Source organism: Podarcis filfolensis (genome assembly GCF_964270895.1).
Source record: "Podarcis filfolensis genome assembly, chromosome: 9".
Classification (NCBI taxonomy): Eukaryota; Metazoa; Chordata; class Lepidosauria; order Squamata; family Lacertidae; genus Podarcis; species Podarcis filfolensis.
The window spans coordinates 28224654-28238063 of record NC_139610.1 but is presented as its reverse complement, the minus strand read 5'-3'; the positions used below and the strand labels follow the sequence as shown (position 1 = coordinate 28238063).

At 41.8% G+C, this 13410-nt stretch overlaps 1 protein-coding gene across 1 annotated transcript in view; it reads left to right on the top strand.

Annotated features, from left to right (window-relative positions):
* WWC2 (WW and C2 domain containing 2) overlaps positions 1-13410 on the top strand; it is a 112405-nt gene that overhangs the window by 73275 nt on the left and 25720 nt on the right. Inside the window, exons 10-14 of the mRNA XM_083631057.1 lie at positions 1384-1473; positions 2331-2947; positions 11390-11513; positions 13064-13144; positions 13248-13334. Of these exons, the coding sequence (XP_083487183.1) occupies positions 1384-1473; positions 2331-2947; positions 11390-11513; positions 13064-13144; positions 13248-13334 (999 nt within the window). The remainder of the gene's footprint in view (positions 1-1383; positions 1474-2330; positions 2948-11389; positions 11514-13063; positions 13145-13247; positions 13335-13410) is intronic.

Genomic DNA, 13410 nt, shown 5'->3' with positions numbered 1-13410 from the left:
AGGGCAGCAGACTCTATAAATACACCTTTGGGCTGGAACATTGGGTGCTGCTTCCAGGGGGTGTGTAAAAGCATGCACTTCCTTCCACACAGCCTTTCCCTTGGAGCCATCCAACAGGCACAGAGGCAAAGAAGCCCAGTCTGTCTGTGCTGCTCCTGGTCAGCTCTAGGTTCGAGACGGGTAGCAGAGGTACTTCCTTTGGTCTCTAATTTCATGCTGCGTTTCAAAGGTGCAGCATGAGGTCAAGGAAGAGACCACACCCTTGGAGCAGGGCCATGTCCTGGTGACCACAAACAAGAGAGAGAGGAGAGGGCAGGGGAGGCTCTATCCATATGTGACTCCAGCCCCAATTAACTTTTCCCGTGGGTCCGTGGCCCTCCTTTAAAAAAGCTTCCGTATGCATCAGTTTCAGTTTACTAACTACCCTGGGGTCCCACAAGCCTGGAGGCCCCAACACATTAAAACAGTCATCGGATGCTGAAGAAGAAGCCATTGTGGAATGTGCTTAGTTGCTCAGTGGAACATATGGAGCCACAATTGCCTAATATGTATAGTGTGTATTAATGGTTATTAATAAAATTTTACATCATGAAATACTGCATTCAAAATATTTTTTTGTTATGTCAGTATTCCATATACTTAAATGCCCCTGGACCCAGGTTATCAGTTTTATTCCTGCCTGTTTTTAATGTTCATTTTTGAAAATGGCTTTGAGTTTCCTTTTCTGAAAAAGGTGGCTAATAAATATAAATAATATATAATATCTCCTTGCAGCCCTGCTGATTAAGTTGTTCTATTCCTTGTTTTTATTGAACACTACTCTCTCCACCTCTGGCTATTCAGGCTGCAGTGCAACACAAAAAATGAAGTCAGTGGGATTTGAGCAGCTTAACGGAACAAGATTATAGCCTTTATCAGGGGCATATCACAATTTGGGCCAGAAACATTTTTTTTAAATGAAACCAGTTGCTTTAAGGTACTGTGTAATATACACAGAAATTAGAAAAGGCATGGGCCATCTTGCCATAGATCCTCATTAGTGCAAGGTTGCTATTAAACAAATGTGCAACAGCTGGCCATAAGAATGACATTGCTATGGAAACTTTAAAAAAAAAATCTGATTAACAGATACTGCTCAATCAGTTATTATTTGTGCACACATTATCGGCCAATGCAAAGCTGTTTTAGAGTTCCTTCAGTTGCTGTCACTTTGACCAGCAAGGAGAAAATTAGGGTTCTATGGGAACTTTGTCTGCTGTTTAAACTACAGTATTTAAATACAAGGTGGCAGTGAAGCAAGAGTTTTTAGGATTGTATTTTATGTGCTTGAATAATGAAGTCGAAAGAGTTTTTAAGAATAACTATGATTTTTGTATCTTTTAGGTTAAAACTGGAAGAACGAAGGAATAAATTAGTTAAAAAACTTGAAGAAACTAGTCAACTAACTACTAACTTGCATTTGCAACTTAAAAGGTAAGGTTGCTCTGTTTACACTGTTGTTATTGACAAGAGAAAAATAGAGGTTTGTCCAACAGAGCTCTGAAAATGTCTAGTTGGAAATAGTACTAGTTTGTTTTGGGTGGAATTTTGTTAACTTGGGAACTACTTTTATGCCCCACAAAAATTTAATGTACCTCCTAATAAATATTTGGCTCCCCACAGCCTGTGTCCCAGACCACAGACTCCGCAGAGCAGAAGCAACTTCTATATGAAACAGCTGTTACAGCTGTCAACACACGTCTTCTCCAAGGCATTGCAGCTGCATGAGAGTGGGCAGAGGGAAAGGGGAAAACAGATTAGCAGACACATTTTAGCTGAACAAGGTCTTGTGCATGCAGAGGTGGTCACAGTGGAAATTTTAAAAAGGTCCTGATAATTTCTGTTATGTGTACATGTTCCATGTCACCTACCTACCTACCAAGGGGGAACAATGGAGTGTCCCAAATAGTGAACTAAAAGAACTGATAAGGGAAGCTGTCACATAAATTGTGAAATTGATATCCTGTGAAATTATGACCATTCTTGGACACAAAACCTCAAAAAATGAGCTTAAACACTAAAATTACGCTATAATTGGTACATCCTCATATTGTTACCAATATGATGTATAGTTAATTAACTGGCCTCCAAAAACTGTTATCAGACTAATAGGCTCTACCCCCCAAAATTGTAACATTTGTCCTTTTTTCAGATGTCATTGCACTTGACACCTTTACGACCTGACTGGACTATATATTCATACTTTATCCATTATTGTGGGCTGAGACTAATTGGACACATAGTAGTTTGAAATGAATGCTCAATCTTTTTCTTTCTTTCTTTTTTTGCAGTCTTTCAGCCAGTACGTTATCTATGTCTTCAGGGAGCAGCCTGGGGTCCCTGGCATCCAGTCGTGGGTCTCTGAATACGTCCAGCAGAGGGTCGCTGAATTCCCTTAGCTCTACAGATCTGTATTATAACCAAGGTGAACAACCTACAGATTTAGACTATCAGTATAAACTGGACTTCATATTGCAAGAGAAATGTGGTTACATTCCTTCGGGCCCTATTACCACAATTCATGAAAATGAGGTGGTCAATTCCCATGGGAGAATGGACTACAGCGATTCTTCCAGCTCTCTGGCAGCAAGCCATGCACCAAAATTAACTGAACCTCCAAAATCAGTGACATCACTGTCTTCAAGATCTTCCCTTTCCTCTTTGTCCCCTCCTGGATCACCTTTGGTTTTAGAAGGTGCATTCCCAGTGCCTCCTCAAGACTCTCCATTGCACCATCTCGCCACGGACTTTGAGGACTGTGATTTACCCAGTGACTTTGCAGGCATCAGCCTCTGTGGGAACCAAATGTTGTTGAACTCTGAAGCCAGAGCATCTTCTCAGTCATCGGTGGATGATAAAGACCTCCATGAAAGTGTTAGGCAAACCATGTCGCCTTCAAGAAATACAGGTAAAAAAGTAGGGTCAGGCCTACCTGTAACATATGGGTATATCTTGCTATTTGTACTCACAAATGTCCATTCTTTTTTTGGGGGGGGGATAATTTTAAGTACTTAAATCCTGGAAATGAAATACACACACACACACACACACACACACAGAGAGAGAGAGAGAGAGAGAGACGTTCAGAGCAACAAGCTGTCTTTTAACTCGGGGTGTCACAGTTAGCATGGGACTGTAGGCAGCTGAGACAGGAATTATGAGTTCTGGCAAGATGTGAGGTAGAGTTGGAATGCAATGCTGGGGCAGATCCTATACGGGCAACTGGGCAGAATGTGAGAAGTAGGGCTGCATAACAAAGCTCAAGAAAATGGATGGCAGGGTATATCGTAGGCCAGGAAAAAGCTAGAACAAGAGTGCGGGGTAGAAGTAAATTGAGAGACAGCCAGATAGATGGGCAGTGGATGACTGGAAAAGTAGGCAGGCAGAAAAGGAGACCACAGGATAAGTGGACAGGCTGACTACTAGAATAATCCATAAAGCAGTACACAACTAATTACTTGGAGTTGCGGGTGAGCAGTGAGGTAGCCACCTTTGTTATTGACAAGAAGTTGTTCAGGGTGGTAAGAACAAAAAGGGATTGCATGGAGCTCCGAAAGAATCTCTCTAAACTGAATGAAGGGGCATTAAGATGGAAACAAGTCTAAAGTAATGCACACTGGGGCAAAAAATCCTAACTTCACATATACACTCTGAACTAGTGGTGATTGACCAGCAAAGAAATGCTTGTGGGAGATTGCTCAATGAAAATGACCCAGTGTGAAATGACTGTGGAAAAGGCAAATTCCATATTAGGGATCATTAGGAAAGCAACTGAAAATAAATCTGCCAATACCATCATGCCATTATACAAATTTATGGTGTGATGGCACTTGCAGTATTGCGTACTATTCTGGTCATTGCCCCTTCAAAAAAGGATATTGCAGAGCTGGGAAATGAATAAATGGCAACCAAAACGATATTGAGGCTAGAGCGACTCCTCATTAAGAAAGTTTGCAATTTAGCCTTTTTACTGTAGGAAAAAGAAGGCAAGTAAAGGATGATGGGATAAAGGTATAGAATTATGCACGAGGTGGGAAAGTGGATAAAGAGTTTTCCTCCCTTAATACTAGACCTGGTGTCATCCAAGGAAGGTGAATGTTGGAAGATTCGGAACAGTTAAATGATTGAATATTGCTACCACAGTATGTAGTGATGGTGACCAACCTGGTGGATAGGGATTGGTAAATAAGATAAGGCTATCAATGGTGACTGCTCATGGTGACTTGGAGTCCAAGGGAGGAGAGTGCTGTTGTATTTATGTCCTGCTTGGGAGCCTCCCATTGGCATCTGGTTGGCCCCTGTGAGAACAGGATGCTGACCTGCATTGGCCCAAGGTCTGGCCCAGCAGAGCTGCACTTACAGCTGAAGGCCCTGACAAGGATCTAGACCTGAAGTGTTTGTAGTTAGGCTATGCCAGGAATATCACTGGGCTGCCATTTTTCCAGAACAGGACTGTCCTGGAACCTGAGTTGTCAATATAGAATATGTCTGCCGTTCTGAGGCCTTAAGCAACTCACCCACAGGGGTTCTAGAGTGCAGATTGTTGTTTTGTTGTTTAGTCGTTTAGTCGTGTCTGACTTTGCGTGACCCCATGGACCAGAACACGCCAGGCACTCCTGTCTTCCACTGCCTCCCACAGTTTGGTCAAACTCATGCTGGTAGCTTCGAGAACACTGTCCAACCATCTTGTCCTCTGTTGTCCCCTTCTCCTTGTGCCCTCCATCTTTCCCAGCATCAGGGTCTTTTCCAGGGAGTCTTCTCTTCTCATGAGGTGGCCAAAGTATTGGAGCCTCAGCTTCAGGATCTGTCCTTCCAGTGAGCACTCAGGGCTGATTTCCTTCAGAATGGATAGGTTTGATCTTCTTGCAGTCCATGGGACTCTCAAGAGTTTCCTCCAGCAGCATAATTCAAAAGCATCAATTCTTCGGCGATCAGCCTTCTTTATGGTCCAGCTCTCACTTCCATACATCACTACTGGGAAAACCATAGCTTTCACTATACGGACCTTTGTTGGCAAGGTGATGTCACTGCTTTTTAAGATGCTTTTTAAGAGTGCAGATAGAGAGATTCATAATCCAGGCTGAGCTTGACTGTCAAAAGTTGGTGGTACCCTTACTCTTCTGAAATATTCTGTCCTCTAGCATAGGACTCTAGCTTTGGGTTAAGGCAATTTCTGGCAGTGCCTTGACAGTTCTCCCCTGGTGCATGCCAAGTCATTCGAGACAAGGAGTTAAAACTGTTTTCAGAGCAGTCCGTGGTGTGCTGCTGTTTTCTTTAGCTAACTGACCAAACCATCTACAGTTTTCCAGCAGCTGACTGTTGGGAACTTAGCAAACGTCTTGCGAGTTTGTTGTGAATGGATTTGTTCTCTGGCATCAAGAGCTTTATTTGTGTTTCCAAGACCAAAATGATTTGCGGCTTTTAGATCCAGAGAGATAAGGTTTCCTTTCAAAGTTCTGTCTTGGAAGGATAAAGAAACAGAAAGAGAGGCATGTGTGTGTGAATACACACATACAGAGAGAGATGCTGTGTCTCAGCTCCTGCTGATACCTTTATTGTGCTTCACTTGCGGTCTTTCCTTGATTCCTTCAGCTGAAGCTACACGTTCAAAACCTGTCCTCTCCTCTCCCACCTCCCCATGTTCTTACATACAGTATTGCTGCCACCTTCTGGTTCATGTGTTCAACTTCACAAGCATTTTGACCTGGTTAGAGAGAATTTTGTTAGTATTTATTTATTCATCCACCCATCTATTCCTTCTTTCTTTTATAATACCTTCAATGAAGGAATTTCCCAGAGTATTATTCAACACAACAGAATAATGATCAAATCAGTTACAAAGCAAAAAGAATAAGCACCAGCGATTTTTTAAAAGCAGATTAAAATAGTTAGAACTTAATTGAAAGAATAATAGTATGTTACCTGCTGCTGAAAAGACAGCAATGGAGGCACCGAGTGAGCCTCTTTGGAGATGCACTTCCATAAGTAGGCAACTACCATCAAGAAAGCTCTCTCTCCTGTTGCTCCTGGACTTACCTCAAATGACAGTAGCCCCTATAACAAAGCCCTGCTCAGCAATCTTGGGCACACTGATGTGGGACTAGGCATTCCTTTATAGATATTGACATCTCCTACTATATAGTGCTTTGATGCCAATGCTTTGAATGAGTCTTTTTCAACCTGGTGCCCTCCAGGTATTTTGGATTACAGTTCTTATCATTGACCATGCCAGCTGGGGCTAAAGGGAATTGGAGTCCAACAACATTTGGCGGGCACATGGTTGGGGAAGGCTGAATTGTGCTCTGAAGCAGGCATGTTCTAGAAGAGAAGAGTTGCTGGCACTGTTAGTTGCTTTGGATAGCTGTAGCAAGTTATTTTTATTTATTAAATTCATATAACACCTGTTCTCCAAAGTAGCTCAAAGTGGTCACGTGGTTCTCCTCCTCGTTTTGGGATTCGAAACCTGGTCTCCCAGGTCCTCGTCCAGCGCTCTAACCATTGCACCACACTGGCTGTCAAGTTGATTTGGTCAAGTATTGGATTAATGTGGTAACTGAAGCTCATTTCATGGCATAGACCATTGTAGCAAAGAATGCTGGTTGCAGCCCAAGTGGATTCATGACATACAATATCGATAGCCAGCTGTTATTGCCCAAGCTGGGCTCCCAGAGCTGACTGTCTGCCATCTGCTCAGTTGCCTGAGTAAAGAAAGAAAAATCTATTTGTAATATGAATGACAGTATTTCAGTGCTTAACTCAGGCTTAACACACTTGGCTGAGCTTACTTGATATGAAATAGTACATTCTCTAGCTTATCGCAAACTTGCCAAAAGTGTAAGGACTGCAGATGGCTAAAAGCAGGGTCGGGGTTTTGGGGGTTTTTTTAAGATAGCAAGAGGCTTTTCTTCTCGTTCAGCTTGTGGAGGGGGCGGTTGTATGCGTCTGCTTTGTGCAATGTGAGACTTTTATTGGCAAGCTGTAATCTTCTCTAGTTTACTCCCAGTGCTATGGCTATCAAATTCTAATGCACGGCACCATACATGTATGCTCAGGAAAACTGGACATCTGTACACCTTCAATTCTGCCTCACTGTGGTTATCTGATTCATCTGTCAGAACCTGGAATAAGTTGTGTTTTATATCTCAAACTTTGTGGAGGTTTCAACCGCTCATTAGTAATGGAAGAAATGGTTTAAAAATAAAAGCGTTTATTGGCAGTACTGTGGAAGTTTTTTGTAACCTGGCTGAGGCTACATGTGGCCTGAGGGGGATTGTCTGCAATTTACATACTCTCTCCTATTCTTGTCACTTGGATTTAGTTTCTGATCCAACATGTACCTATAGCTCCCAGTATTCAAAAATCCATTTATTCTGCTTTCCTTTCCCTATTGCCAGACAAATGGGAAAATATATCCTAGTTCTGTGCAAAGATGCATATAAAATGAAGTTGATAAAGGATGTGTTCTACAAATTTCCTTTTAATGGGATAGGGAATCCTTTTCAGACCATGGGTTGTATTTCTTCATGGACAACCTTTCAGAGGCTGGGGAACAGGTAACACATTGATTACGTGATGTGGCGCGCATACACACTATTTGAATGGGAATTCCACTCAACTTTGCGGGGTGGCCCCCTCAAATATTTTATTGGGGGGCCGAAGGGACCTCAGCCCCTAGGAGTTGGCTTCTGTGATACACTATACTACATCCTAGCTTACAAAAGGCTAGAACGAATTGTTTGGGGGTTTTTTTACATGTACACACCCACCTGTTAAGATCAGGAGGAAGGGTCTCTCTTCGTATTTCTGCCACCCTCAGAAGTTTGGGAACAATAAGCAGCCCTGGAGAGGACATTCTCTGTGGCAGTCCCTAAATTGTAAAATTCAGTCCCCACAGTGGTGCCTCTGGCACTTCCACTATACAGCTTTCAGGGAATAGTGAAGACGTACCTCTTTACCTGGCATTTGACACATGAGAGATGTATTTTCAGGATAGATTCTTAATGGCCAGATAGAGACGGACCTAGAGAACCACTTTTGTCCCCAGACCTGAGGTTCCCCGTCCCTGTTATACATGATAAGAGTGAGAAACAATTATCCCCTTATTCAGTCTGAGCCTGTATCTTGTGGAAGATAGGTGTACCATAACTCTGAAATTTTTTTGCCCTCCCAAATTCAGTCATACCTTGGATCCCAAACGCCTTGCGAGTCGAACGTTTTGGCTCCCAAACGCTGCAAACCCGGAAGTGAGTGTTCCGGTTTGCGAACATTCTTTGGAACCCAAATGTCCGATGCAGCTTCCGCAGCTTCTGATTGGCTGCAGGAGCTTCCTGCAGCCAATCAGAAGTCGTGCCTTGGTTTCCGAACGTTTTGGAAGTCGAACGGACTTCCGGTACAGATTTCATTCTACTTCCAAGGTACAACTGTACTGGAAAGATTCGAGGGCCTGTGTATACTTTGTATTACTTGCTTTGATAGAATTTAGCATTCCCAGTTGGCAGAATTTTTATTCTAACAAATGTTGTCATATGTACGCTGTGTGGTCCCTAAATGTACGTTTCTTGTGGCAGCTTGAATAGTCCTTTATCTCTAAAGCATTCAAGGGCTATAAGAATTTGACAGGATTTACTTTCCTTAAAAAATAACTCTTCTTTCATTTGCAAAATGGGATACCTGTAATCCTAACTTTGAGTTTAAATTGGGAGCAGGGGAGAGGTTTAGTGATGGCACTCAATCTGCCATTTAACAGAGCAGTTCTATGCAGAGTAACTCAGTAAGTTCTACTAAGTTTAAATGGGTAAGTATTCATAGAATTGCATCTTTTACTTGCTTTTTACAACTGTAGTACCAATGTATTTGGTAAGCTTAATCATTCTCTTGATACTAAGCATATTTTACTACTTGAATGTGAATTGGGTAGGTTATAAAGAAGCTACTCTGTAACTTGCATCCTTCTATGTATAATGTATAATCTACAATCTCCATTATATCAGCTTTGTTTATCTGCAACTGCTATTTATCTGAATTTACTGTGTGTCCTTTAAGTAGCACATAGGAAAGGCAATCCCTAAGTGCATACTGTACCTTTTGATCATTCATTTGCATTGAACTTATTCCTGAAATTCCTGTATATATCTAGTTTCATTGTTAGCTGCTTTTAGTTCTGTTGATTTCACTGAGAAATTTAAGCATGTGCTTAGTTCTCTCTCTCCCCTCATTGAAATCATCTCTCTCCCCCCCACTGACTTTGACTTTTTTATTTTTGCAACATCCATGCCTGCTGTCTCTTGCATCTTTATATGGTGCTGGGGCTTTGTCCTCAAACATAGGTTTTCCCATGCCAAATATCTTTGGGAGTAACAGAGTTAGAATAACCATGAAGTTCTTCCACAGACAGTCTCTGTCATTGTCAAAGTCGATTTCAGACTGCTGCGGTTATTCCTGGGGGTAATCAATAAATCATGTCATCACCTTCACCCCTCTCAAAGTGGTGGAAGAAAAAGCACTTCATCATCAAGGAAAAAGCATCCCCACTGCTACAAATGAAAGGAGAAATGCAGCAATCAATCCTCTAATCTGAAGCCTTAAAATTTAAACATCTTAACAAGATGTAAAGTCATGACTCAGGAGGGGGGCGTAATGCATACCAATACACTTGGCTCCTTGGCAGATGAAAGGACTCCTCAGCCTTGCAACTTATTATATTACAGGATGCTGCTTACAGTGAATGTTTCTTGCTCTCTGCAGGAAACTCTAGCTCATGAATGTGAGCTGAAGATTGAAATTAAGAGGTGGTTGGCCCTAAAGATTCTCCTTAAGTTTTGATAGTAGAATCATATCACATTCGGCAGAACATATCACTGCTGAAACGAAGGCAGAATTAGAATTAATTTCTTACAGGGACTTTGGTAGGAAGAATTCTGTAGATAGCCAGTGTGGTGTAGTGGTTAAGAGCAGTAGATTCGTAATCTGGTGAACCGGGTTCGCGTCTCCTCTCTTCCACATGCAGCTGCTGGGTGACCTTGGGCCAGTCACACTTCTCTGAAGTCTCTCAGCCCCACTCACCTCACAGAGTGTTTGTTGTGGGGGAGGAAGGGAAAGGAGAATGTTAGCCGCTTTGAGACTCCTTCGGGTAGTGATAAAGCGGGATATCAAATCCAAACTCTTCTTCTTCTTCTTCTGTATGATATTTTAATTCAAGTGTGGCCAGCCAACTAATGTCATCTGACCTGAAGCACTTGGGCAGCCTTCTTCCTATCTGTCACCCATTCTGCAAGCTCCTTTTATGTGGGAGAGGAGCAACACCTTTGAAAGTGTACATCATCCAGGTGTGACCTGCCCAATCGGCACTTTCAGAGCTTCCTCTTCTCAGGTGTAAGGTTGTCCAGTGCTGGGCAGTCTCCTATCTGTGGTGAGTTTTGGAGATGCAGATTGGGACATCTGACAGCCAACCCAATCTGCACTTTCAGAGGCATCTCTTGGGCCACTGAGCCACATAAAAAACCAGTCCCCCAGTTGATTCGCCCTGTCTGTGGTTTAGTAACCTTTGATAGGGCAAAGGATAGGTTCCCCAATCCTGTCCTAATTGCTAGGTGTGGGGACTGATTCACTTGTTGGCCAAGTTGAATGGGGCCTTTGCTCTAACTTGGTCCTTAGATGTTCCATTTGTAAGGCTTGTCAAGCACACTGCTTTATAGTATGTCTCAAATAGAATGTGGTGGCAAGCTTGAAAGGTGGGGAATATTCATTTGTAGCTAGCTAAAGACTTGGAATAATGCTGATGGGAAACTGTTATGGGCAAGTTAATAACGGTGCTAGGCTATGAAGCTGATTAGTTTTGCACAAAAACCCTAATGAAAGTATGCAATACATTGGTTTTCCACTAGTATGTTGGAACCTACAAATGGATCATTCCCAGACTGAGATTGGTCACATCAAGGGCACCAGCATTCCCATTTTCTTTGTTTGGTGGGGGTATTGTTTTTTTGGGGGGGGGGGGGAGAAGTGGGGAGATTGTGATAATATGCAAAGCAAGCTAGTCCTCCTTTACCTTTAATGGTTGTACAAAAGAGAATTGTAGTGGCGGTAGCTTTTTTCAGCCCTAGACAGCAAGATGCACTTAACACATTCTCTCTTCTATGTAATTGTAGGTTGGGGTTAAAGGGGAGTTCTGGATCTAAAAAGGGGTGGTGCTATTTCAGTAAATAACAATAAATGGCTTGTGATGAAACGAGTTACTCTGCTTGATGCCCAAGATGCTTTTCAACTTGACTGTGACTTTAGAGCTTTGTGTATATGCTTTTCAGATTGATATAACCTAAAACAAAGATTTTCTTCCTTCTTGCCTACTTAGGTGTTGACTTACCAAGAAGAACAGTAAGTCACCACATTGAGGAGAAGGCAGGGTGTGTATCTGCTGCAGTATCTGACGAGTCCATGGCCGGAGACAGTGGTGTATACGAAGCTTCTGTAAAACAGTAGGTTTAAGGCAGAGTTCCATTTATCCAAAACTAAAATTTGAGCATCTGGCTCTGTCATGTCCAGGCATTTTGCAACAATTTGAAAAATAGTATGTGGGGCTGAGTCGAAACAATTTATCTCATTTTGTATTGGTTACCCACTCCCTTTGCTCATTTGGGTAATTGTAAACACCTTCTCACTATTTTGATGATGAGCTTCCCCTGCTGTTTCATTGCCCACACAATCCTCAGCCTCATTTGCCCACACTTACTGGCTATTGAAACTTATGTCATTTTGTCAATAGTGTCACAATGCTGCACCTGACATGATGGTGTCACACAGATGCCACTTACCAAAATAATGAGAGTTGCCACAATCAGTCATATTAAAATGCAGTGTGGATGAACCAAGACTGTGGATTGAAAGGACAAAGAATTTTTAAAACTGCACAGAAACAAACATCAACCAGGGGAACCAAAGGAGTACTGTATAAGAAACAAGTATAGCTAGGGGTTGCAGGGTTGTAATCTTTTGGGTATTTTGAAACCATTGGCTTGAAGGACAGGTTATAAATATGTAATAATAATATAAAAGGAATATCAACTTTGCAAAAACCATACTGCATGTCCCTAATTTAAATTTAATAGTGTACTATTGAAACATCTGAGAATTCAAAGGCAGGATTAAAATATTAGTATTAATAGTAATTAACTTATACGCAGTCCAATCTGAATCCCTTTTCTTCACTGGAGCATCTGCAGGGCCCCCCGGTGTGCTCACCAAATGCATAAGGTAACATCACCGGGAGCAGAAGAGGGGACAGAGCTGGATCAGCTAAGGATCCACTGGAACTTAATTAAGGTGGTCTAGTTACTGGCAATGGGCCTGATCTGAGCTTTTCTGCTGGGCCAGCTATGGTTTTGTTGCCGCATTCTGCCTTGCTTCTGAGAGTTAAAATTGCTCCCATAGTTGGCCTTTCATTCATTCATTCATGTTAGCACAGAAAGAGGAGAAAGAAGATACTACTTGTAGAGACTGAAAACAATAATCTAACATCCCAATGCAATGCTTTCAAGAACAGAGGACTTTTCATTTGTTGTTTTAAAAAAAGCTCTTTCTTGTTTCAAAGCACATTTCTTTATAATAATCAGAATAAATGACCTAATAAACACTGAAGGGTAAAACACAATTTTATACAATTTGAGGCCAATTGCAAGCATGTATGAATGGGGGAGTTTCTAGTCCTTCTATTGATTTTTGTTCTCTCTTTGCGCATATAAGCAATTATAAACGATGATGACCCTTCAAGGGAGGATCCTCAAATAATTAGCCATTAGTGAGATCTACCTTAGCAATACTTCCTTCCTAGATCCACAAGGAAGTAGCTCTTTTCTGTCATCACTTTTTGACATTACATATGAAACGGAAAAATCCTAAGCATTGACTTGAACAGTGCATTTGGAACAATCTTACAGTTTTGGTATAGAATAAATAAAGTATATTACTGTTCAAAGGTATAAATGTTGGTCTGCTGTGGCTATTCAACCTCTTTTCCTCTCTCCTCTAGACCAAACGATAGTGAAGAAGTTGCATATAGTGAAGATGATACAACAGTTCTAGAGGCACCCCAAGTGCAAATAGGACTCCGGTAAGTCGGCGCATGTGAAAAGTCAGGCTATTCCTTGACACCTGCAAATGTATTACAAGTGCCTGATGCCGGGTTTTGTTTTGTTTTTGTCTCTTCTTAACAGATACGATACAAACAGCTCAAGTTTTGTGGTCATTGTGGGGCAGTTACAAAATCTTCATGCCCTTTCTGTATCCCCTGGCTCCAAAGTGTAAGTAAAGTAATTCCCGGATTACGGTTTATCACATTTTTTGGATCCATGTGCATATTTGGAATTGGGAGAAAGT